General features: G+C 42.3%; 1 protein-coding gene across 1 annotated transcript in view; it reads left to right on the top strand.

The window, feature by feature from the left end:
- Window positions 1–317: 317 nt before the first annotated feature.
- Window positions 318–27,089, top strand: part of adamts2a (ADAM metallopeptidase with thrombospondin type 1 motif, 2a) — a 67,864-nt gene continuing 41,092 nt past the window's right edge. The window contains exons 1-3 of the mRNA XM_014195930.2: window positions 318–489; window positions 1,775–2,199; window positions 25,321–25,492. Of these exons, the coding sequence (XP_014051405.2) occupies window positions 405–489; window positions 1,775–2,199; window positions 25,321–25,492 (682 nt within the window). The 5' untranslated portion in view covers window positions 318–404. The remainder of the gene's footprint in view (window positions 490–1,774; window positions 2,200–25,320; window positions 25,493–27,089) is intronic.

Here is a 27,089-nt window from a genome sequence, read left to right as displayed (position 1 = left end):
AAAGTTCGTTATCGATTTAAAGTGGCCAAATATGTGCGCTATGTCGTTATCACTGTTCCCTGTAAGTGATAATGTTACATGATATAATAGCTATTGAGAGAGTGGATGATATTCAGCTGTCACCGTGTGAACACTGTCAAAGACCAAGTTGGCTTAATTTCTACACATTACTTTATTACGTTGTGTGTGTGTGTGGAGAGAGAGAGAGAGAGAGAGAGAGAGAGAGAGAGAGAGAGAGAGAGAGAGAGAGAGAGAGAGAGAGAGAGAGAGAGAGAGAGAGAGAGAGAGAGAGAGAGAGAGCACTTTGCGATCTGTTCCAGAGGAGGTTCGGGGCTGGTAGATCACATTATCCAGAATCTCAAAGTCCGCCTCTCTGATGTGCGGTCTTTTTCTTCATACCTGCAATGGATGTTACGCCTGGATTTGCATTCTTTATTATTTTATTGCATTTAATTCACGCGAATGGACTTTATATCTCCAATGGCATAGGTATGTGTGATTTATGGTTTTATACAATTTTGTAAAGCTTAGGCTATAACCTAGGTAGGCTACCACCCTTGCGAAAATGATCTGATCACGATACGATCTTGGAGCATGTCAAATTCACACAGGTTATGTCGTAGCCTATACAAGTTCAATAACATTTTACACAACAGAAATATCGTTGAGTACCTATGGTATTTTTATTTTTTTTGCAGTGTCTCAGTATGTTTCCCTTTCTTTTGCATAAGACCAACTTTTTCCACATTTCTTTTTCATTCAAACACAGTTTACGTGCGCTCAATTTCAGCATCTGAAGAACATTCCAATGGAACATAGATCATGCACTATTGATTGAAATTCGTTATATATATGGTTGTATGAATTAGCAAATTTATTGTTGAAGTTTTTATAGCAGTTATAGCTTAAGTTAACCTAACAACGACCGTCTCCAAATAAGCCATTGCATTTGACTAGTACAATAAATGGTTGGAATGAAATTCAACTTTACGCTTCAATTTGATTTGACATTTGTAATTACCTGATTTCGTGAATATCGACCTCAGTTATTCTTCCTAGTTGACAGCATCAATCATCACCCGGTCTTGACATGTGCTTGTATGCGTGCTGGGTCACAGCTTCCAACCAAAACTGTCGCAACTCTCAAGTAGACAATAGATGCAGTCATGCATATAAATTGATGTGTTTGCCCTGAACTTGGACGAGCCGAGCGTGCTCATCTGCGCGCGAACGGGCGTGAACACAGGGGCACAACGACGTTTTTGTTGTTGTTGTTGTTGTTGATAGGCCTATTTGTCAATGCTCATTATTGCTTGTGGTTTATTGATAAGGTAGGAAATATACCAAAGTCAGTTGTGGTTGTAAAATGTGTCAGCGATAGATTCACATTTTATGATATAATGTGTTTATAAAGTTAGACCCAGCATAACTTTTGACCTATGCTAGAGCAGTTGATGCTGGTGGGAGGAGCTATAGGAGGATAGGCTCATTGTAATGGCTGGAATGGGATTTATGGAACATATCAAACACAGCGAACATATGGAAACCACATGTTTGACGCTATTCCACTTCAGCCATTACAATGAGCCTGTCCTCCTATAGCTCCTCTCACCAGCCTCCACTGTGCTATCGATACTATAGACACACACACACACATGCATGTGCCTGTGCATGTGTGTGTATGGGGGGACTCTGTTTGCGTGCATCTGTGCTCCTGTGCATGATGATGTGTGTATTGATCAGTGTGTGGTTCTGTCTCTCCCTGTGTATACAGAGTCTCTGCAGCATGTCCTGAGGGAGTATGGCGTTGTTAAGCCTGTGAACACTGATTCAGAGGGCCGGTTCCTCTCAGGTGCTGTCTCTGCACCTCAACTGGACAGCCAGCACCAGCAGGCCCACAGACGCTGGAGAAGAGAGGCTGCAGCCGCCTCAGACTCCAGCCATGGAGACCTGGAGGAGGGAGAGGGTACAGCCAGGCACAGGGAGACACTCTTCTACAACGTCACTGTGTTCGGCCAGGAGCTCCACCTGCGCCTGCACCTCAACTCCAGGCTGGTGGCCCCCGGAGCTAAGGTGGAGTGGCACGAGGAGGGCAGCCAGACCACCTATGAGCCTCTACGGGACAGCGACTGCTTTTATGTAGGAGAGGTCACCAACGTCAGGGGCACATCCGTCGCTATCAGCAACTGTGATGGCCTGGTAAGCGCTGCACTGTTGATATATGTACCCCTCATGTATAGTTGTTACACTGATATTGCACCTGTAGAGCTTTATTAGGTAGAGATGATAGACAAAGTGGCAATCCCATAGTAATTAAGGTGGCTAGGTTTATGTCATCCAAAAGACAGGAGAGGTTGGAGAGTTGAACCTCTGGCACATTGTTGGGGTTGTGTATCTCTGCACAGAAGGACTGACGTTTTTTTTTCATGTAGGCAGATGTTATTCATAATTGTCTGCATGAAAATATAGGACTGTAAAAAACAAAAGCATCATACGTAATCTCATATTAAACTTCTCTTTCCCTGCTTGGCATGCTGGTTGGCCTCCGGCAGGCAGGGTGGCAGTATTCAGTATGCAGGTCTCTGTGCTGAGGGAGGGAGCGAGGCCCAGTGGAGCTGTAATTCCCTGGAGGCTTACGCTTCATATCCCAGACAGCTACTTTATCCACTCCTCTTTCCCTCCCACCCAGCTGGAATAAAACCACATCTCTTAATGATGACATGAAATAGTTTAGCCAAAGCCCCCACCCGTCTTAAAGATACACAGACAACTCATTGCAGAATATTATTCTCTCAAGGTGGGTTTCAGACAAGTCTGAATTTAGAATTAGCAATAAATTAAACCATTTGTTAAAAACACACCACTGTGTTTTTCTCTCTTTACCCCCCATGTCATCTGGACAAATCACACTTGCAGTGTTATGATCAGAACTGTCCAATAAACAAGTCCAGATTATAGTGTCAGAAAACAACTGTCAAGAGAAAGACCAGTATTCAAACATGGACAGTCTCATTGGTGAGTTTCTGTCTGTGACTGTGAGTGACTTGTATTACTCTTTCCTCTCTGTGAGGAGTGTTACATTTCTCTGCTTGGAGCACATAGCACCAGAGCATGTCCATACAGAGTGCTGTCTGTGTTGTGACAGACTAGTGTAGGTTCTCTATTTAATCCATACAGTCTCTCGGAAAGTATTCAGACCCCTTGACTTTTTCCGCATTTTGTTATATGTTACAGCCTTATTATAAAACGTATGAAATTGTTTTTTTCCTCATCAATCTACGCACAATACCCCATAATTACAAAGCAAAAACAGGTTTTTAGAAACACAACACCATACATGTGGTCTGCAGTTGTGAGGCTGGTTAGATGTACTGCCAAATTCTCTAAAACGATGTTGGAGGCGGCTTATGTGTCACGTAATTGTGTTAGTCTTGGTCAGGATGTGGCAGGGGGTTTGTGTTTGTTAAATGTTGTGTGGGTGATTGGACTCCCAATTGAAGGCAGGTGTGTTGAGTTGCCAATAATTGGGAGTCCTATATAGGAGTGTGTGTTTTTTTTTGGGGTTGTGGGTAGTTGTTTGTGAGCACTGCGTTTGTGAGCCTGCTACACTGTTGCCGTCGTGAGTATTTGTTTATTGTTTTGCCTGTGGATGCTTTACTTAAGTTTATTAAAAGAAACTATGAGTATCCACATTCCCGCTGCGCCTTGGTCCATTCTTGACGACGGTTGTGACATTATGGTAGAGAAATGAACATTCAATTCTCTGGCAACAGCTCTGGTGGACATTTCTGCAGAGCATGCCAATTGGACACTCCCTCAAAACTTGAGACATCTGTGGCATTGTGTTGTGTGACAAAACTGTCCATTTTACAGTGGCCTTTTACTGTCCCCAGCACAAGGTGCACCTGTGTAATGATCATGCTGTTTAATCAACTTCTTGATATGCCACACCTGTCGGGGGATGGATTATCTTGGCAAAAAAGAAATGCTCTCTAACAGGGATGTAAACACATTTATGCACAACATTTGAGAGAAATATGCTTTTTGTACATATGGAACATTTTAGGGATTTATTATTGAAACATGGGACTAACACTTTATATGTTGCGTTGATATTTTTGTTCAGTGTAGGTTACTCTACTGCATAAGAATTACAATTTACAAGTGGAGTCGGCTATGAACATTACAGAACTAAGATGTAATTCTAAATTACATAGACAAGTTGAACAATATAGGCCACCTACTGTGGTGCAACAGTAGCGTCGTTATCTGCTTGATCTCTTGCAGTGCAAACACTTGCCTGGAAAAGTTGATCCTCAGCAACTATAGGGTTGAATAAATTAACCATCAAAAAGTTGCGATAGTAAACTGCACATCCTAAATGAAAACACTCAGCCAGCTAGCAACTCCAGCAAAGTTTGCAAGTGCATGAAAGTTTGTTTGGCTATAGGTTAATCACCCACTGGTAGGCTATGCAGATTTGCAAGCAATGCGTGTGTGGATCTATCTGTTTGTGAGCCAGCTAAATTAGTTTACCAGTAGACCGAGCGGGCTTTCGTGATTATTATCCATAGTGTCCAGCATGCTGCTGGCATTGGTCATGGTGAGAAGTCTGAAATATGGTCCAACTAGCAAGTGTTGCATTAGGAAAATATTCTCAATCCCTTGCTGAATGAAAATCGCCCACAATTCCAGTTTTCATTCAGAAGCTCAAGCTAGCAACATCAATGCAATTTTGTAACGACAAACCCACCAGTGTTTTCAAATCTGTGCCCCGGCCTATCGTCAACTGTCGCACAGACAGGCAGACGTACAGACGGACTGACAGCCAGGAGCCAATATTATTAACCTTTACCATATTTATTTGTCAGCTAAATTACATGTTTATTCTGTATCACTCAACTCTCATTTATGTGTCTCGTTTGTATTGAGAGGATATAGCTAGATATATATTGTTGATGTATTGCTGTTTTATTTATGTTTTTATTTTTTTGATTTCACCTTTATTTAACCAGGTAGGTCAGTTGAGAACAAGTTCTCATTTACAACTGCGACCTGGCCAAGATAAAGCAAAGTAGTGCGACAAAAACAACAACACAAAGTTACACATAAACAAAAGTACAGTCAGTAACACAATAGAAAAATCTATGTCCAGTGTGTGCAAATGTAGAACATTAGGGAGGTAAGGCAATAAATAGGCCATAGAGGCGAAATATTTACAATTTAGCATTAACACTGGAGTGATAGATGTCCAGATGATGATGTGCAAGTAGAGATACTGGGGTGCAAAAGAGCAAGAGGATAAATAACAATATGGGAATGAGGTAGTTGGGTGTGCTATTTACAGATTGGCTGTGTACATGTACAGTGATCGGTAAGCTGCTCTGACAGCTGATGCTTAAAGTTAGAGAGGGAGATAAAGGACTGCAATTCGTTCCAGTCACTGGCAGCAGAGAACTGGAAGGAAAGGCGGCCAAAGGAAGTGTTGGCTTTGGGAATGACCAGTGAAATTTACCTGCTGGAGCGCGTGCCACGGGTGGGAGTTGCTATGGTGACCAGTGAGCTGAGATAAGGCGGGGCTTTACCTAGCAAAGACTTATAGATGACCTGGAGCCAGTGGATTTGGCGACAAATATGTAGTGAGGGCCAGCCAACGAGAGCATACAGGTCGCAGTGGTGGGTAGTATATGGGGCTTTGGTGACAAAACTGATGGCACTGTGATAGACTGCATCCAATTTACTGAGTAGAGTGTTGGAGGCTATTTTGTAAATTACATCGCCAAAGTCAAGGATCGGTAGGATAGTCCGTTTTACATGGGTATATTTGGCAGCATGACTGAAGGAGGCTTTGTTGCGAAAAAGGAAGCCAATTCTAGATTTAACTTTGAATTGGAGATGCTTAATGTGAGTCTGGAAGGAGAGTTTATAGTCTAACCAGACACCTAGGTATTTGTAGTTGTCCACATATTTTAAGTCAGAACCGTCTAGAGTAGTGATGCTAGTCGGTCGGGCGATTGCAGGCAGCAATCGGTTGAAGAGCATGCATTTAGTTTTACTAGCATTTAAAGCAGTTGGAGGCCAAGGAAGGAGTGTTGTATGGAATTGAAGCTCGTCTGGAGGTTTGTTAACACAGTGTCCAAAGATGTGCCAGATGTATACAGAATGGTGTCATCTGCGTAGAGGTGGATGAGAGAATCACCAGCAGCAAGAGCGACATCATTGATATATACAGAGAAAACAGTAGGCCCGAGAATTGAACCCTGTGGCACCCCCATAGAGACTGCCAGAGGTCCAGACAACAGGCCCTCCGATTTGACACACTAAACTCTATCTGAGAAGTAGTTGGTGAACCAGGTGAGGCAGTGATTTGAGAAGCCAAGGCTATTGAGTCTGCTGATAAGAATGCGGTGATTGACAGAGTCGAAAGCCTTGGCCAGGTCGATGAAGACGGCTGCACAATACTGTCTTTTATTGATAGCGGTTATGATATCGTTTAGGACCTTGAGCGCAGTTGAGGTGCACCCATGACCAGCTCGGAAGCCAGATTGCATAGTGGAGAAGGTACAGTGGGATTCAAAATGGTCGCTGATCTGTTTGTTTACTTGGCTTTCGAAGATTTTAGAAAGGCAGGGCAGGATGGATATAGGTCTATAACAGTTTGGGTCAAGAGTGTCTCCCCCTTTGAAGAGGGGGATGACCGCAGCAGCTTTTCAATCTTTGGGGATTTCAGACGATACGAAAGAGAGGTTGAACAGGCTAGTAATAGGGGTTGCAACAATTTTGGCGGATAATTTTAGAAAGAGAGGGTCCAGATTGTCTAGCCCAGCTGATTTGTAGGGATCCAGATTTTGCAGCTCTTTTAGAACATCGGCTATCTGGATTTGGGTGAAGGAGAAATGGGGAGGCTTGGGCAAGTTGCTGTGAGGGGTGCTAAGCTGTTGGCCGGGGTAGGGGTAGCCAAGTGGAAAGCATGGCCAGCCGTAGGAAAATGCTTATTGAAATGATCGATTATCATAGATTTATCGGTGGTGACAGTGTTTCCTAGCCTCAGTGCAGTGGGCAGCTGGGAGGAGGTGATCTTATTCTCCATGGACTTTACAGTGTCCCAAAACTTTTTGGAATTAGTGCTACAGGATGCAAATTTATGTTTGAAAAAGCTATCCTTAGCTTTAATAACTGAGTATGTTGGTTCCTGACTTCCTTGAAAAGTTGCATATCGGGGGGGCTTTTCGATGCTAATACAGAACGCCACAGGATGTTTTTGTGCTGGTCAAGGGCAGTCAAGTATGGGGTGAACCAAGGGCTATATCGGTTCTTAGTTCTACATTTTTTTGAATGGGGGCATGCTTATTTAAGATGGTGAGGAAAGCACTTTTAAAGAGCAACCAGGCATCCTCTACTGATGGGACGAGGTCAATATCCTTCCAGGATACCCGGGCCAGGTTGATTAGAAAGGCCTGCTCGCTGAAGTGTTTTAGGGAGCTTTTGACTGTGATGAGGGGTGGTCGTTTGACCGCGGACCCATTACGCACGCAGGCAATGAGGCAGTGATCGCTGAGATCCTGGTTGAAGATAGCAGAGGTGTATTTAGAGGGCAAGATGGTCAGGATGATATCTAAGAGGGTGCCCATGGTTACGGATTTAGGGTTGTACCTGGTAGGTTCCTTGATAATTTGTGTGAGATTGAGGGCATCTAGCTTAGATTGTAGGACGGCCGGGGTGTTAAGCATGTCCCAGTTTAGGTCACCTAACAATACGAACTCTGATGATAGATGGGGGGCAATCCTGGATGGGGGCAATCCTGGATGGATCAGTAGTCCTGGATGGATCAGAGGGACAGATAGAATGTGCGCAAGATAAATTATCAATAGGCCTATGCGTCATGATCACCTGGAGAAACCTAACCTGCAGTTTGTAAACAATAATTCATAAAACCTTCATGTGTATCACTTTGAAGTGATCCAAATGGCCAATTCATCTTTCGTCTATACACTTCAAGATATAATATACCAGAAAAAAAGTGACATTTAATTTGGGACTTGCTGAGTCGGGTTTTAAGGCCCCAGGTCTTCTCATCATCAGCTCTATGTTCTCCACACATCACCATGGTATGGTATTGCAGGCCAGGCATTAGTATCATCATTAGCAGAATGCACCAACCCAGAGCAGAGCAGGCCGCTACCCCTGCTAAGTGAGAACTGAGTAGGAGGTGCGACTACAAGTGTCCGCTTCAGACATCCAGCAGAGGCACAAGCTGTTGCCATTGCCGCAGTATGTATAGGAAACAGAAATTGGAGAAAGTGACATAGCCTATGCTACAGACAGTTGTCATGGAAACCGTCCTCTTATGCAATTTGTCCCAAGGGGTCAGCGTGTCAGCTTTGTGTGTGTGTGTGTGTGTGTGTGTGTGTGTGTGCGTGTATGCGTACGTGATATCTATCTGTTTTGCAATTTTGCGTTTTGATGGTTTCTGTGTTGGTTGAAAATCCTCTATTATTTGCATTATATAAACTGAGTATACAAAACATTTAGAGCACCTGGTCCATTACATAGACTGACCAGGTAAATCCAGGTGAAAGCTATCATCTCTTATTGATGTCACGTGTTAAATCCACTTCAATCAGTGTAGATGAAGTGGAGGAGACAGGTTAAAGAATCATTTTTAATACTTGAGACAATTGAGACATGGATTGTGTATGTGTGCCATTCAGAGGGTGAATGGGTAAGACAAAACATTTAAGTGCCATTGAACGGGGTATGGTAGTAGGTGCCAGATGCACCGGTTTGTGTCAAGAACTGCAACGCTGCTGGGTTTTTCACAGGTGTATCAAAGAATGGTCCACCACCAAAAGGACATCTAGCCAACTTGACACAACTGTGGGAAGCATTGGAGTCAACATGGACCAGCAACCATGTGGAACACTTTCGAATTGAGGCTGTTCTGAGGACAGAAGGAGGGGTGCAACTCAAGGTGTCCATAATGTTTGGTATACTCAGCGTATGTCAGTTGTGTATAACCTCCAACATCCAGTTGTTGGGGACTTGGCAGAGGATGCAGCCATCTGTTGCCCCCCTCTCTGGTTTGGGCCAATAGGAGACACTCTCTTTTGTGGAGCTGAGTGGGCAGTGGTTAGGGGTTAAAGAGGAACACACTTGTCAGCTAGGGCCATTCCAGAATCCCCTGGATCTGGTCTCTGTGGAGTATCTGTGGCCTTTGATGATTCCATTAACATTCCACAAGCCACACTTGCTACAAGCTGGAGGAAGCAGCATTGAATGATAGAAGTGAGGAGCACACTCCACAGGCACATTTCCTTTCCTCTCACCAGAGTTTAGATCTCGTTCTATATATGTGTGGATGAAAACCTCAGTCTTAAATGTCGGATAAAAGAAAGCATTCTTCTTCCTCCACCACTAAGCGCTCATGTGGCCTGTCTGTCTGTCTGTCTACCACACTGTCTGTCTATCATGTTGTCTCTCACTGTCTGTCTGTCTAGTTTCCGCCTTCTCTCTCTCCATCTCTCATCCACCTGGCTGAATGCCCAGTCCAGCAGGCTGTGTGTTACATTACCGTTTCAAAGTGACATATTGGCGCTCTTGTCAGGATTTATAGTTGAGATAACAAGCCCAGCTTGAGCGTAAAGAGGGACTTTGAACCGGAAGACACAATGCCTCTGCTGTAGAGAACAGGTCTATACACATGAATATAGCTGACCTTAGAGAACACAACTGTCTCATCACAAACATGGAAGCCAATAAATGTCTTGTCATGTTTTGTTTTTGTTTGATTCTGTGTCAGCTTTCTTTCAGGGCCATGATACTTGGTCCAATTATGCAGATGAAAAACATGGAACGTCTTGAAGAATTCAATGACTGACACCTTTGCATTTAGAGTTGTCTATGGATGTCATGGTGCAGAGGAGCATGACCTGGATACATACAGTAGATGTTTCTGAGGAAAACATTTCAAAGGAAAAGCGTGTCAGGGCACACACACAAAGTGTTAAGTGTGACTCTATCCAAATGCAATGTTAAAGTGATGGGTGGGAATGAAAAAGAGGAGTTGGGTCTTGATAGTTCCCTCCGGTCCTGTCTGTAGTTACAGCGTGCGATATGATCTCAGCCACCTGGCTTGGCCAGTCCCTGCAGGAGTTGCAGTCTCCAAATGGAAAACAGCAGTGTGGCGTGGATGTTAGTCGAGAGAGTTCAGAATGGAGGCAATACATGTGAGATCTGACCCGATGATTCAGAACAGTTTAATGTGTGTGCATGCGTCAGTGGCGTACAGCAGTTCTGCGGTTCCCCCAGTATCTGAGCTTTTCTTATTATTCAACACATTTTTCCATGAGAGAAAGAGAAAATGTTTTGAAGTTAATTTCCTGCAATTCAACACATTATACTGGTTGAGGAAAATGTCCAGTTTTATAACTACTATTCTACATGTTTTGCAATGAGGCTGAGAGAATTTAGCGTTCTTTAATTTAATTTCCTGCTATTCTACACAGTTTGCCATATGCTATCTGGGGAGAGGGGCTCCAACCCCTTTTTGGGGCCCCCAGAAGCCATGCCCCCCTCCACCCGCATGCGTGCTGGGGGGAGGGGGGGTTGTGCGTGTGAGAGAGTGGGAGAGCAATATTGTTTGCATTAGACCATGCTTGTGTATATATTGCACTTTAAACAGTTATTGTTTTATTAGGCTTTTATGATTTTAGTCTGTTGAGGTGAACATTGACGTCGTTGTGTTGATTCCTGACACCTGTTAGCAGGGCTGGCTGCTGTGAGTTTGATTGTCAGCTTGTAATGAAGAATGAATGCAGCCCAGAAGGGATTTCAGTTTCAATCTATCCATGTCCTATATTTCTGCTTTCAGTGGTTAGCAGAGAAATTAAAGGGATTACTAGAATGAACATCAACAATCCAACACAAATCACAAGTAGCTTTGGCCCGTCAGTCAACGCGGAAATTTCAAGAACTTTTAAAGTTTCTTCAAGTGCAGTTGCAAAAACTATCAAGAGCTATGATGAAACTGGCTCACATGAGGACAACCACAGGAAAGGAAGACCTAGAGTTACCACTGCTGCAGAGGATAAGTTCATTAGAAATTGCAGCCCAAATAAATGCTTCACGGAGTTCAAGTAACAGATACATCTCAACATCAACTGTTCAGAGGAGACTGCGTGAAGCAGGCCTTCATAGTCGAATTGCATAAAAATTGATTGTAAACGGCGTTTGACATGCTTCGAAGTACGGTAATGGAATATTTTGAATTTTTTTGTCATGAAATGGCTCGCGCGTCACCCTTCGGATACTGACCTGAACGCACGAACAAAACGGAGGTATTTGAATATAACTATGGATTATTTGGAACCAAAACAACATTTGTTGTTGAAGTAGAAGTCCTGGGAGTGCATTCTGACGAAGAACAGCAAAGGTAATCCAATTTTTCTTATAGTAAATCTGAGTTTGGTGAGGGCCAAACTTGGTGGGTGTCAAATTAGCTAGCCGTGATGGCCGGGCTATGTACTCAGAATATTGCAAAATGTGCTTTCGCCGAAAAGCTATTTTAAAATCTGACACCGCGATTGCATAAAGGAGTTCTGTATCTATAATTCTTAAAATAATTGTTATGTATTTTGTAAACGTTAATCGTGAGTCATTTAGTAAATTCACCGGGTATGCTAGTTCTGAACATCACATGCTAATGTAAAAAGCTTTTTTTTTTATATAAATATGAACTTGATTGAACAAAACATGCATGTATTGTATAACATAATGTCCTAGGGGTGTCATCTGATGAAGATCATCAAAGGTTAGTGCTGCATTTAGCTGTGGTTTTGGTTTTTGTGACATATATGCTTGCTTTGAAAATGGCTGTGTGATTATTTTTGGCAGGGTACTCTCCTGACATAATCGAATGTTTTGCTTTCACTGTAAAGCCTTTTTGAAATCGGACAATGTGGTTAGATTAACGAGAGTCTTGTCTTTAAAATGGTGTAAAATAGTCATATGTTTGAGAAATTGAAGTTATAGCATTTTTGAGGTATTTGTATTTCACGCCACGCGTCCCACCTTGCCCAGGGAGGATAATAATGTTTACATACTGCTAGATTTATTTCATATGTGTCATGTCCTGACCAGTATAATGGGTTGTTTGTTATTGTAGTTTGGTCAGGGCGTGGCAGGGGGTGTTTGTTTTATGTGTTTCAGTTTTTTTTTTGGTTAATGTTCTATGTTAGTATATTTCTATGTTCGTTCTAGTTTTTCTATTTCTATGTGTAGTTTATTGGGTTGACCTTCAATTGCAGGCAGCTGTTCCTTGTTGCCTCTAATTGAAGGTCCTATTTAGTAGGGGTGTTTTTCTATGGGTTTTTGTGGGTAGTTGTTCCTGGTATAGTGTTGTGCCTTACAGGACTGTTAGCGGCGTCGTCATTGTTTGTTATTTTGTTTTTCTGTGTTCACGGTTTCTTCCCAATAAATAAGAAGAGGAGTTTACACATTCCCGCTGCGCCTTGGTCCCATCCTTACGACGAACGTGACAATATGTATATACTGTATTCTATTCTACTGTATTTTAGTCAATGCCATTCCGACATTACTCGTCCTAATATTTATATATTTCCTAATTCCATTATTTTACTTTTAGATTTGTGTGTATTGTTGTGAATTGTTGGATATTATACTGCACCGTTGGAGCTAGGAACACAAGCATTTCGCTACACCTGCAAAAACATCTGCTAAATATGTGTATGTGACCAATACGATTTGATTTGATTTGGAAATCTGTCCTTTGGTCTGATGAGTCCAAATTTGAGATTTTTGGTTCCAACTGCCGTGTCTTTGTGAGATGCAGAGTAGGTGAACGGATGATCTTCGCATGTGTGATTCCCACCGTGAAGCATGGAGGAGGAGGTGTGATGGTGTGGGGGTGCTTTGCTGGTGACACTGTTGGTGATTTATTTAGAATTCAAGGCACACTTCGCCAGCATGGCTACCACAGCATTCTGCAGCGATACGCCATCCCATCTGGTAAGTGCTTAATGGGACTATCATTTATTTTTCAACAGGACAATGACCCAAAACACACATCCAGGCTGTGTAAGGGCAATTTGACAAAGAAGGAGAGTAATGGAGTGCTGCATCAGATGACCTGGCCTCCTCAATCACCCGACCTCTAACCAATTGAGATGGTTTGGGATTAGTTGGAACACAGAGTGAAGGAAAAGCAGCCAACAAATGCTCAGCATATGTCGGAACTCCTTCAAGACTGTTGGAAAAGTATTCCAGGTGAAGCTGGTTGAGAGAATGCCAAGAGTGTGCAAAAATGTAATCAAGGCAAAGTGTGGCTACTTTGAAGAATCTAAAATCTAAAATATATTTTGATTTGTTTCACACTTTTTTGCTTACTACATGATTCCATATGTGATATTTCATAGTCTTGATGTCTTCCCTATTATTCTAACATGTAGAACATAGTAAACATAAAGAAAGACCCTTGAATGAGTAGTTATGTCCAAACTGTTGACTGGTACTGTATATACAGTTTAAGTTGGAAGTTTACATACACCTTAGCCAAATACATTGAAAATCAGTTTTTCACAATTCCTGACATTTAATCCTAGTAAAAATTCCCTGTCTTGGGTCAGTTAGGATCACCACTTTATTTTAAGAATGTGAAGTGTCAGAAAAATAGTACAGAGAATAATTTATTTCAGCTTTTATTGCTTTCATCACATTCCCAGTGGGTCAGAAGTTTACATACACTCAATTAGTATTTGGTAGCATTGCCTTTAAATTGTTTAACTCGGGTCAAATGTTTTGGGTAGCCTCCCACAATAAGTTGGGTGAATTTTGGCCCATTCCTCCTGACAGAGCTGGTATAACTGAGTCAGGTTTGTAGGACTCCTTGCTCGAGCACGCTTTTTCAGTTCTGCCCACAAATTTTCTATAGGATTGAGGTCAGGGCTTTGTGATGGCCACTCCAATACCAATACCATTTTGCCACAACTTTGGAAGTATGCTTGGGGTCATTTTTCATTTGGAAGATCCATTTGCAACCAAGCGTTAACTTCCTGACTGATGTCTTGAAACGTTGCTTCAATATATCCACATAATTTTCACTCCTCATGATGCCATCTATTTTGTGAAGTGCACCAGTCCCTCCTGCAGCAAAGAACCCCCACAACATGATGCTGCCACCCCCGTGTTTCACGGTTGAGATGGTGTTCTTCGGCTTGCAAGCTTCCTCCTTTTTCCTCCAAACATAAGAATGGTCATTATGCCCAAACAGTTCTATTTTTGTTTCATCAGACCAGAGGACATTTCTCAAAAAAGTACGATCTTTGTCCCCATGTGCAGTTGCAAACCGTAGTCTGGCTTTTCTTATGGCGGTTTTGGAGCAGTGGCTTCTTCCTTGCTGAGCGGCCTTTCAGGTTATGTCGATACAGGACTCGTTTTACTGTGGATATAAATACTTTTGTACCTGTTTCCTCCAGCATCTTCACAAGGTCCTTTGCTGTTGTTCTGGGATTGATTTGCACTTTTCGCACCAAAGTACGTTAATCTCTAGGAGACAGAACGTGTCTCCTTGCTGAGCGGTATGTGTTTATGGTGTTTATACTTGCGTCCTATGTTTCTACAGATGAACGTGGTACCTTCAGGCGTTTGGACATTTCTCCCAAAGATGAACCAGACTTGCGGAGTTCTACAATTATTTTTATGAGGTCTTGGCTGATTTCTTCTGAATTACCCATGATGTCAAGCAAAGAGGCACTGAGTTTGAAGGTAGGCCTTGAAATACATCCACAGGTTCACCTCCAATTGACTCAAATTATGTCAATCAGCCTATCAGAAGTTTCTAATGCCATGACATCATTTTCTGGAATTTTCCAAGCTGTTTAAAGGCACAGTCAACTTAGTGTATGTAAACTTCTGACCCACTGGAATTGTGATACAGTGAATTATAAGTGAAATAATCTGTCTGTAAACAATTGTTGGAAAAATGACTTGTGTCATGCACAAAGTAGATGTCCTAACCGACTTGCCAAAACTATAGTTTGTTAACAAGAAATTTGTGGAGTGGTTGAAAAACAAGTTTTAATGACTCCAACCTAAGTGTATGTAAACTTCCGACTTCAACTGTATATCACAGGAGGTTGGTGGCACCTTAATTGCGGAGGACAGGTTTGTGGTAATGGCTGGTGCGTAATAAGTGGAATGATATCAAATACACCACAGAGATGGTGTCCATGTGTTTGACGCTGTTCTCCACTGTTATATATATGATGGGATGTATAGACATTATGGACAGTATATGGATAGAATATGTAGTATATCTGAAGAATATGTAGGATAGAAGAGTATATGTATAGCAGTAGTTGAATGGGATATGACTTGACTAGAATACAGTATATGCATGCTGTTTTTCAGTCTCTGATACATCATCCAAAGTGTAATTGATAACTTTACCAAGCTCAAAGGGATATTCAGTGTTAGCTTATTTTTTACCCATCTTCCAATAGGTGCCCTTCTTTTCGAGGCATTGGAAAACCTCCCAGGTCTTTGTGGTTGAATCTGTGTTTGAAATTCACTTCTCGACTGAGGGACCTTACAGATAATTAATTGTATGTGTGGGGTACAGAGATGAGGCAGTCGTTTAAAAATCGTGTTAAACAGTATTTTTGCACACAGAGTGAGTGCATGCAACTTATTATATGACTTGCTAAGGAAATGTTACTCCTGAACTTTAGGCTTGACATAAGGGGTTGAATACTTATTGACTCAGTTTTTCATTTTTTATAAAAAAGAACTAAAAAAATAAAAACACAATTCCACTTTGACATTACGGGGGGTTGTGTGTAGGCCAGGGACAAAAAAATCTACATTTTATTCATTTTAAATTCACGCTGTAACACAAACAGCAAAATGTGGGAAAAGTCAAAGGGGTGTGAATCATTTCTGAAGGCACTGTACAGTATACTTTTTCCATATTTTGTTACATTACAGCCTTATACTAAAATGTATAAAAAAATGGTTTCCCCTCATCAATCTACACACAATACCCCATAATGACAAAGTGAAAACAGTTTTTTTTTTGGCAAATTCAATATTGAAACGGAAATACCTTATTTACACAAGTATTCATACCCTTTGCTATGAGACTCAAAATTGACTCAAAATTGAGCTCAGGTGCATCCTGTTTCCATTGATCATCCTTGAGATGTTTCTACAACTTGACTGGAGTCCAACTTTGGTAAATTCAATTGACTGGACATGATTTGGAAAGGCACACACCTGTCTATATAAGGTCCCACAGTTGACAGTGCATGTCCGAGCAAAAACCAAGTCATGAGGTCGAAGGAATTGACCGCAGAGCTCTGAGACAGGACCGTGTCGAGGCACAGATCTGGGGAAGTGTACTAAAGCATTACTGCAGCATTTAAGGTCCCCAAGAACACAGAGGCGTCCACCATTTTTAAATGGGAGAAGTTTTGAACCACCAAGACTTTTCCTAGAGCTGGCCGCCCAGCCAAACTGAGCAATTGTGGGGGAGAGGGGCCTTGGTCAGGGAGGTGACCAAAATACCCGATGGTCACTCTGACAGAGCTCCAGAGTTCCTCTGTGAAGATGGCAGGACCTTCCAGAAGGACAACCATCTCTGCAGCACTCCACCAATCAGGCCTTTATGGTAGAGTGGCCAGACGGAAGCCACTCCTCAGTAAAAGGCACATGACAGCCCGCTTGGAGTTTGCCAAAAGCCACCTAAAGGACTCTCAGACCATGAGAAACAAGATTATTTGGTCTGATGAAACCAAGATTGAACTCTTTAGCCTGAATGCCAAGCGTCACGTCTTGAGGAAACCAGGCACCATCCCAACGGTGAAGAGTGGTGGTGGCAGCATCATGCTGTGGGGATGTTTTTCAGTGGGCAGGGGCAGGGAGACTAGTCAGGTTCGAGGGAAATATGAACAGAGCAAAGTACAGAGAGATCCTTGATGAAAACCTGTACCAGAGCGCTCAGACTGTGGTGAAGGTTTACCTTCCAACAGGACAACGACCATAAGCACTAAGCCAAAACATCGTAGAAGTGGCTTCGGGACAATTCTCTCAATGTCCTTGAGTGGCCCAGCCAGAGCCCGGACTTGAACCCGATCAAACATCTCTGGAGAGACCTGAAAATAGCTGTGCTTTGACGCTCCCCATTAATCCGACAGAGCTTGAATGGATCTGCAGAAAAGAATGGGAGAAACTCCCCGAATATAGGTGTGCCAAGCTTGTAGCGTCATACCTAAGAAGACTTGAGGCTGTAATCGCTGCCAACGGTGCTTCAACAAAGTATTGAGTAAAAGTACTGAATACTTATGTAAATGTAACATTTCAGTTTTTAATTTGTTTTATAAATTTGCAAACATTTCTGAAAAAACTGTTTTTGGTCTGTCATTATAGGGTATTGTATGTAGATTGATGAGGAAAAAATAATAATTTTATCCATTTTGGAATAAGGCTGTAATGTAACAAAATGTTGAAAAGGTCAAGGGGTTTGAATACTTTTCGAATGCACTTTATATGACCTCTGGAGTCAGACCTCTGGAGTATGTTACTATACAGCCACTGCATTCCAATTGAGGCACTTATCAGTGACCAAATCTGCCATTTTCAAGACATATACGGGATGACAGGGATGTGAGTGCAAACAGGGCTGGAGTTATTACAATGGCTCGTTCATTCATATCAACTGGACAATAGTACTATTGTCAACCCTATTAAACCTTCCATTACCTCTTAGAGATGTGCTTAGCTGCAGTATACAGTATCTGTAATTGCGCAATGAGCTGTCCATTTTGAGAGCTCAGGTGCTTCCACCCCTGTTCAGACTGACAGACAGACAGATAGCTGTCTGGTTCTTAATGGCAAGGCAGCACAGCAAAGTCAGCCTGAGTGAGAGCTCTGCTCTGCCTGTCTCTTATTTGGAACATGTCAGGCAGGCTATGTTCTCCTCTCCCTTCTCCCTACAGACATGGCTACCTCTGTATTAATTCATTTTCCTGACCCCTCTCCCTACCTCTTCTCTCCTGACTTCTCAGCTTTTTTCTCTGGTTTGAAAATAGTTTAAACCTGCCCTTCTCAGTAAAATTGAATTAGCTCTCATCTTTACTTGGAATTGTTTATTTATTTTTGACTGAATCAAAAAGTTAAGTTCCCTCTACCCAAGATAAGTGTGTTGTCTTATTGGAAATGTTTTGTTGTTTTAGGCCCGTTCTATGGCCTGGTATATTGCAGTCCCTGAAAATACGCATGCAGGCACTCAGAGTCAAACACACACACACACACATACACTGAACAGTGATCAGTGAACACTGAAGTTATGGTATGCGCAGAGGGACTGCCTCAGAGACAGGAGTTAACCTCTGACTGCTGCTGTTGCCGTGGCTTCCTTATTAGAGCCTTTTCAACAACGGGTCTCCCGGGCGACCAATCTCTTAAAGGAAAGATTCACCCATTTTGAATGTTATATTGTTTTTATGCATCTCTAAGCGATGTTCTATCGATTCCCAGAGTCATTTCATGTTCTCATGTGTATCTGAACTATTGCCGTTCAAGCAGCAGAAATTTGTCCGGTGTGATGTTGCGATAAAACTGCTGTCACTACACTGGAAATTAATAGGAATACAACTTTTAGATCAGGTAAATGTCTATCATACATGTCAGATTTCAATACTGGCCAATGTCATAACGTGGAGGTTGTCTTCTCTCGAATTAACCATTGATCATATTTTTGCAATTTTACTATCAATCAATCAAAGGTATTTATAAAGCCCTTTTTACATCAGCCAGTGTCACAAAGTGCTGTACAGAAACCCAGCCTAAAATTTCAAACAGCAAACAATGCAGATGTAGAAGCCCGGGGACTAGGAAAAACTCCCTAGAAAGGCAGGAACCTAGGAAGAAACCTAGAGAGGAACCAGGCTCTGAGAGGTGGCCAGTCTTCTTCTGGCTGTGCGGGTTGAGATTATAACAGTACATGGCCATGATGTTAAAAAGTTCATAGATGACTAGCAGGGTCAAATAATAATAATAATCACAGTGGTTGTAGAGGGTGCAACAGGTCAGTACCTCAGGAAAAAATGTCAGTTGGCTTTTCATAGCCAAGCATTCAGAGTTAGAGACAGCAGGTGCGGTAGAGAGAGTCGAAAACAGCAGGTCCGGGACAAGGTAGCACGTCCGGTGAACAGGTCAGGGTTCCATAGCCGCAGGCAGAACAGTTGAAACTGGGGCAGCAGCATGACCAGGTGGACTGGGGACAGCAGTGAGTCATCAGGCCAGGTAGTCTTGAGGCATGGTCCCAGGGCTCAGTTCCTCAGGGAGGAGAGGGAGAGGGAGTGAGAGAGAATTAGAGGGAGCACAGCCCCCACACCACCAGAGGGATATCGTCATTCACCAACTTACTATCCTGAGACAAGTCTGAGTATAGCCCACAAAGATCTCCCCCACGGCACGAACCCGAGGGGGGTGCCAGCCCCGGACAGGAAGATCACGTCAGAAACTCAACCCGCTCAAGTGACGCACCCACTCCTACGGGACGGGATGGAAGAGCACCAGTAAGCCAGTGACTCAGCCCCCATAATAGGGTTAGAGGCAAAGAATCCCGGTTGAGAGAGGGGAACCAACCAGGCAGAGACAGCATGGGCAGTTTGTTGCTCCAGTGCCTTTCCGTTCACCTTCACACTCCTGGGCCAGACTACACTCAATCATAGGACCTACTGAAGAGATGAGTCTTCAATAAAGACTTAAAGGTTGAGGCCGAGTCTGCGTCTCTCACATGGATAGGCAGACCATTCCATAAAAATTGAGTTTTATAGGAGAAAGCCCTGCCTCCAGCTGTTTGCTTAGAAATTCTAGGGACAATAAGGAGGCCTGCATCTTGTGACCGTAGTGTACGTGAAGGTATGTACAGCAGGACCAAATCAGAGAGATAGGTAGGAGCAAGCCCATGTAATGCTTTATAGGTTAGCAGTAAAAACTTTGAATCAGCCCTAGCCTTTACAAGAAGCCAGTGTAGAGGCTAGCACTGGAGTAATATGATCACATTTCAAGATTCTATCTGCCGTGTTTAGCACTAACTGAAGTTTATTTAGTGCTTTATCCAGGTAGCCGGAAAGTAGAGCATTGTAGTAGTCTAACCTAGAAGTGACAAAAGCATGTATTAACCTTTCTGCATAATTTTGGACAGAAAGTTTCAGATTTTTGCAATGTTACGAAGATGGAAAAAACTGTCCTTGAAATAGTCTCAATATGTTTGTCAAAAGAAAGATCAGGGTCCAGAGCAACGCTGAGGTCCTTCACCGTTTTATTTGAGGCGACTGTACAACCATTAAGATTAATTGTCAGATCCAACAGAAGATCTCTTTGTTTCTTAGGACCTAGAATAAGTGGTCCTAAAACGGAACCTTGAGGAACATCGAAACTTACAGTTGATTTGTCAGAGGACAAAACATCCACAGAGAAACTTACATCTTTCCGACAGATAAGATCTAAACCAGGCCAGAACTTGTCCGTGTAGACCAATTTGGGTTTCCAATCTCTCCAAAAGAATGTCATGATCGATGGTGTCAAAAGCAGCACTCAGGTCTAGGAGCATGAGGACAGACTGAAGTGTTTCGTATACATTGTTTGTCTTCAGGAAGGCAGTGAGTTAAAAAAAATTTTGGAGAGGAATGGGAGATTCGATATAGGCCAATAGTTTTTATATTTTCTGGGTCAAGGTTTGGCTTTTTCAAGTGAGGCCTTATTACTGCCACTTTTAGTGAGTTTGGTACACATCCAGTGGATAGGGAGCTGTTTATTATGTTCAACATAGGAAGGCCAAGCACAGGAAGCAGCTCTTTCAGTAGTTTAGTTGGAATAAGGTCCAATATGCAGCTTGAGGGTTTAGAGGCCATTACTATTTTCATGAAAGTGTCAAGAGATATAGGACTAAAAAACTTGAATGTCTCCCTTGATACTAGGTCCTGGCAGTGTTGTGCAGACTCAGGACAACTGAGCTTTGGAGAAATATGCAGATTTAAAAGAGGAGTCTGTAATTTACTTTCTAATGATCATGATATTTTCGTCAAAGAAGTTCATGAAATAACCATTATGTGACAATATTGAAACCTTTGCCGGTTTCTGTCAAAAAGTATTACAAAAATGAAAGCATACATGTTTGTTTTATTAACAAGGAATAATGCTGAAGTGAAAACCATCCTCTCTTGGGGAATGCTTTTTAGTTAGCTTTACGACAGTATCAAAAATACATTTTGGATTGTTCTTATTCTCCTCAATTAAGTTGGAAAAATAGGATGATCGAGCAGCAGTGAGGGCTCATTGATATTGTACGGTACTGTCTTTCCAAGCTAGTTGGAAGATTCCAGTTTGGTGGAGCGCCATTTCCGTTCCAATTTTCTGGAAGCTTGCTTCAGGGCTCAGGTATTTTCTGTACCAGGGAGCTAATTTCTTATGACAAATGTTTTTTTGTTTTTAGGGGTCAGACTGCATCTAGGGTATTACGCAAGGTTAAATTGAGTTCCTCAGTTAGGTGGTTAACTCATTTTTGTACTCCGACGTCCTTCGGTAGGTGGAGAGAATCTGGAAGGGCATCTAGGAATCTTTGGGTTGTCCGGGAATTTATAGCACGGCTTTTGATGATCCTTGGATGGGATCTAAGCAGATTATTTGTTGCGATTGCAAACGTAATAAATCGGTGGTCCAATAGTCCAGGATTATGTGGAAAAACATTAAGATCCACAATATTTATTCCACAGGACAAAACTAGGTCCAGAGTATGACTGTGGCAGACATGTTGGACAAAACACACTTAGTTGAGTGATGGCTCCGAAAGCCTTTTGGAGTGGGTCTGTGGACCCTTCCATGTGAAAATTAAAGTCACCAAAAATTGGAATATTATCTGCCACGACTATAAGGTTCAATAGGAATTCAGGCAACTCAGTGAGGAATGCTGTATATGGCCCAGAAGGCCTGTAAACAGTAGCTATAAAAAGTGATTGAGTAGGCTGCATAGATTTCATTACTAGAAGCTAAAAAGAAGAAAACGCAGTCATTTTTGGGGGGGAAATTGCAATTTACTATCGTAAATGTTTGCAACACTTCTGCCTTTGCAGGATGCGCGGGGGATATGATCACTAGTATAACCAGGAGGAGAGGCCTCATTTAACACAGTAAATTCATTAGGCTTAAGCCATGTTTCAGTCAGGCCAATCACATCAAGATTATGATCAGTGATTAGTTCATTGATTGTAACTGCCTTGGAAGTGAGGGATCTAACATTAAGTAGCCCTATTTTGAGATGTGAGATATCACAATCTCTTTCAATAATGACAGGAATGGAGATCTTTATTCCGTGAGATTGCTAAGGCGAACACTGCCATGTTAAGTTTTGCCCAACCTAGATCGATGCACAGACACGGTCTCAATGGGGATAGCTGAGATGACTACACTGACTGCCCTAGTGGCAGACCACTAAGCTGGGTAACAGCCTGCTGCCTGGCCTGCACCTATCTCATTGTGGAGCTAGGGGAGTTAGAGCCCTGTCTATGTTCGTAGATAAGATGAGAGCACCCCTCCAGCTAAGATGGAGTCCGTCACTCCACAGCAGGCCAGGCTTGGTCCTGTTTGTGGGTGAGTCCTAGAAAGTGTGCCAATTATCTTCAAATTCAAGTTTTTGGGTGGGGCAGAAAACAGTTTTCAACCAGCGATTGAGTTGTGAGACTGCTGTAGAGCTCATCACTCCCCCTAACTGGGAGGGGGCCAGAGACAATTACTGGTTGCTGACACATCTTTCTAGTTGATTTATACACTGAAGCTGTGTTGCTCTTGGTGACCTCTAACTGTTTCATCCTGAAATGTGTAATTTAGCAAAGGGTCCACCAAATTTCTCCTATTTGTCTGCGTCTTCAGTCCAGAGCGCATTGCATTGTGCCGTTGCATGGCCGTTGCGAATGTCAGACTCCACTCTGCGAGGCACATCGATCTGCAGGTTCAACCTGGTGAGACTGTAGACTTCTTAAATTGATAGTGCAGTTTGTTTAGGTGATTTTACAGCTAACTAGTACTTCACATGCTGATATTGAGTTTGGCATCAATATTTCCTGGTTGCAAAAAGTCTGATAGTTTGTCTAATTTCAGTTTATGTGACAAAACAAGCAAGTATAGTGTAGAGAATCATTTTACCATCTAAACCGCTGTGAAATATATTTTCCATAACAAAAAAGATTGTATTTTCAGCTGTTTTTGAAGCTGGTGTACAAAACCAAAAGTAAAAGATACAAAAACTAAACTTTAAAATGGGATGCATAGAAATAGTGCACATAGAACAAATCTACCACTTCTTAGACTTGATTTCAATGAGAATGACAGATTTATAACTCATACTTCTTTGTGAATTTTATCGGGTTGCCCAAAAAGTTATACTGTATATTGCAGCTTTAACAAGGTAAATTGTAGGAATTAGTGGTTTTGGGTGGATTTGTACTTTAACGAGGCAGCAGGCCTGACTCTGAGCAGGAAACCCAGACGTGACAGGGCTTCTCAGGCTCTCTCAGGCTCTGCTCTCCCATTTCAGCCTTGGAAGGCCAGGCATGCTCTGGAGTCTGTCAGGCTCTGAAAAACCAGAGTCTCACTATTACAGTGGAGCTGGATCCCATCACATCTTCAATAAGATGCTGCACTTCAGCATAGTTTATGCTGACTTATCAATCATTGCTCCTGTCAAGGTTTACAATTTGTATGCCAATTTACAGCTACAGATCTATTGTGCTCTGGACTCATGTGGTGAAAATACCAGAGTTGTGGACCACTGATCCAAATGTCTTGACACTGTATAATTTTTTCAGACAGTAAAGCTGGTGACAGAGTGATATCATTGTGAGGTGAAGTTGATCCTTCAAATGTTAGTTTGAGATTTTCTAGCCCAAATGGCAATGTGCTTTGTTGTTGAAGACAGAGATTGATTTCAGATCTGGGAGTTTGGATGTCTTTCACATTGAAGCCAGAAATAATTAGTCTGCAAAACCCCAGTCTTGCACCATTGTTTAATAAAAAATAACTAGACTTGGTTTATTCGTTTTACAAGTGGCTGCAATAACGGATAGCCTTCCCTGACACGTGGAAGAATGGGAATTATTGCTTTCAAGACTTCAGTCTTCTGAACATTGAGGTGTGTGCTTCTTTCCTCCGGCCCAGGGTAGAATCTTTTCTGTGAGCTCCTTTAATCCCTAGCATGACTTTAATCAGCTGTTAGAGTTCTAGATTTCCTGAGATGAGGTGAGCAACTGCCTTTCTGAGGTGAGGATGTTGTGTCTTTAGCCCTGCAGCATCGTCAGGCAGATTACGTTTGACTTCACAGTGGCTCAGAGAGTTGGCTAATCGAGGTGTATCCGCTGGTGTCGATTTATGCTGCGTCCAGACCTTTCTTTGGTAATTAAACCTCGGGAGGATGTGACAGCTCCTTATGTAAAATTTCCCAGGATGCTGTGGCTAAATGGCCGCATCAGCGGCCATGCTCTAGCTCTGCGGTCACGGGGGAGAGAGAGGAGCGGTTCACATTCATGCCCCTTGTCTTCACATTCACGAAGACTTAGCTTGGGGGGGGGGCACTTGGCTTGGGTTGTCACGCCACATTTAGGCTTTCTGCATTTATGGAAACATTAGTACTTTTTTTTTTTTTTTTACTGTTTATGGCCCCATATTCATCAACTAATTTCCCTTTCAGTCTCATGTCAGTTCTACTTGTCAATGCTGTCCTCTCTTCTGGCTGATCTTCAAAGTGGTTGAGATATTGATTACTGTGTATTTCCCTTTCTCAAAGTTATTCTCAAAGTGATATTTAAAGCTGCAATAGGTAACTTTCTGGGCGACCCAACCAAATTCACAGAGAAATGTGAGTTATAGATCTGTCATTCTCATTGAAAGCAAGTCTATAAAGTGATAGATATGTTCTATGTGAGCTATTTCTATGCTTCCCATTCTTAAGCTTAGTTTTTTTTGCGTATTTTACTTTTGGATTGGTACACCAGCTTCAAACAGCTGAAAATACAATATTTTAGGTTATGGAAAATATATTTCACAGCGGTTTAGGTGGTACAATGATTCTCTACACTATATTTGCTTGTTTTATCACATCAACTGAAATTAGGCGAACTATTAGAATTTTTGCAACCAGGAAATGGTGATTTTTCTCCATAGTGCACCTTTAAAAGTTAGTTTTTCATGTTAGAAGATTGTGATTGTAGAGTTCAAACCCCCCCTTCTCATCTCTCTCTCTCTCAGGCAGGAATGATCCATACGGGGAAGGAGGAGTTCTTCATCGAGCCCCTGGTGCGTGGAGGGGGTCTGATGGTAGAGGAGGAGGAGAGCGGAGAAGGACGACATCACATTGTTTATCGCTCCTCTGCCATTAAGAGGCCCCCTATCAATCAAACAGCAGACTCTCACCCCCGAGGTAAAAGGAACTTCAGATACATCTTTACAGACTCCATATGATTTTCCTGACTGTCAGGAGACATGATAAAATTCCTTCATAGGTCATCGTCATTTGTGACTTTAGAGTGATGGATGCAGATAAGCCTTATGGGATTTCTGGGTTTAATGTATGAGCTACTCTGTCAGATTATTGTCCTTCATTTTGAAATGTGAAACAGTTATGAAAGACTTGTCTCCTAGACATTCCATTTGTATCCCTTTTGAGATATACTGTATGTTGATATGGCAGTGAACTTTGCTTTATTGTGCAGAGAGAAAACAAATGTATCCCTCTCCATGTCCTCCAAGTTCTCCTGGTCCAGCCTGATGAACATTATGGATGCTATCCAGAGAAAGCATCTTATTCCACATTTGTTTATTCCGATTTTTTTGTGTTTCCTGATTCTATAAGTCTAATATTTAGTTCACTGTATACATAACCTGTCATGACTCCACAAGTAAATACGCAAATGTGTGCACTCTCTGGCATGCCTCTACTAAGCAAATCATTTCTGGAGGATAGTTCAACACCCTTGTTTGACAAAGCAAATGCTACTAAACTCGATTGACCCAAATGTGCAACTTTTTATTTTCTCTCTACCGTATACAGCCATTCGACTTTGCAAAATTGTGATAAAGCATTTTCACTAGATGGGAAAAGTACAGTATGGTGCAATGCCCCCCCCTCCCCCCCCCATGAATCCCATTTGACCCTGTCCATTCCTAAAGTTTGCCAGAACTTTCTCCTGACAGAGCAGGAATATACACTGAGTCACTGAGTGGGTGGATCAAGACAAGTAATAAAGTTATAAAAGGGATTCACATGTCACTTCAGTTCCAACAATGGAGCTCAGCCTGAAGATATTGGGAGGCTAGACTTGCTTCTCAGTCACTTCAAATTTGGAGTTTCTTAGTCTGAGTAGTTCTACTGTCTACTCTAAAAGACGATATACAAAAGGCAGATGTATTCCGGTTGAATTGTTATACACAAATTCTCATAACACAAATGCACACATTCTCTCACAATTTATATAAACGTAAAGGACACCAATACACACACATACAGTACAAATAAAATGCTATGAACTTCTAAAGGGGGAACTGGTGGAGATACAGGAGAACACCCTCATGATGGACTTTGGCGACATCAGCTGGAATGTGTGGATCGGATTAAAAGCTCAGATGTAGTCGCACAAATCCATCAGAGGCGGTTCGGTCGCAGCCAACTCCTACGTGGCAGGGCTGAGGGCTGATGGGATATTAGCCTACAGTAAACTTAACTCCTCCAGTGGAGGAGAGCATGGTTGATCTAGAGCAGACTCTAGATGGACCTTGTAGTTCAAGAGAATGATAAGGGCCCTGAGTAAAAAATAAACATGAAGGGCACTATTCAATCAGATCAGCTTTAGCCGACATCTGCATATCGGTTATTTTGGCAGTGTCAGAAGTGGAACTGCGTTCGAACTGTCAAATGATTATACCTAAAGCGGACATTGCCATTGGCTGCACGGGGTCACATTAACAGAAATCACATGCTTGTTTACAAGTTGGAACAGTGGAATATGAGATGGAATCTA

Source organism: Salmo salar, chromosome ssa04, assembly GCF_905237065.1.
Source record: "Salmo salar chromosome ssa04, Ssal_v3.1, whole genome shotgun sequence".
NCBI lineage: Eukaryota > Metazoa > Chordata > Actinopteri > Salmoniformes > Salmonidae > Salmo > Salmo salar.
The sequence above is the reverse complement of the archived record's forward strand: the minus strand, read 5'-3'. Positions and strand labels throughout refer to the sequence as shown.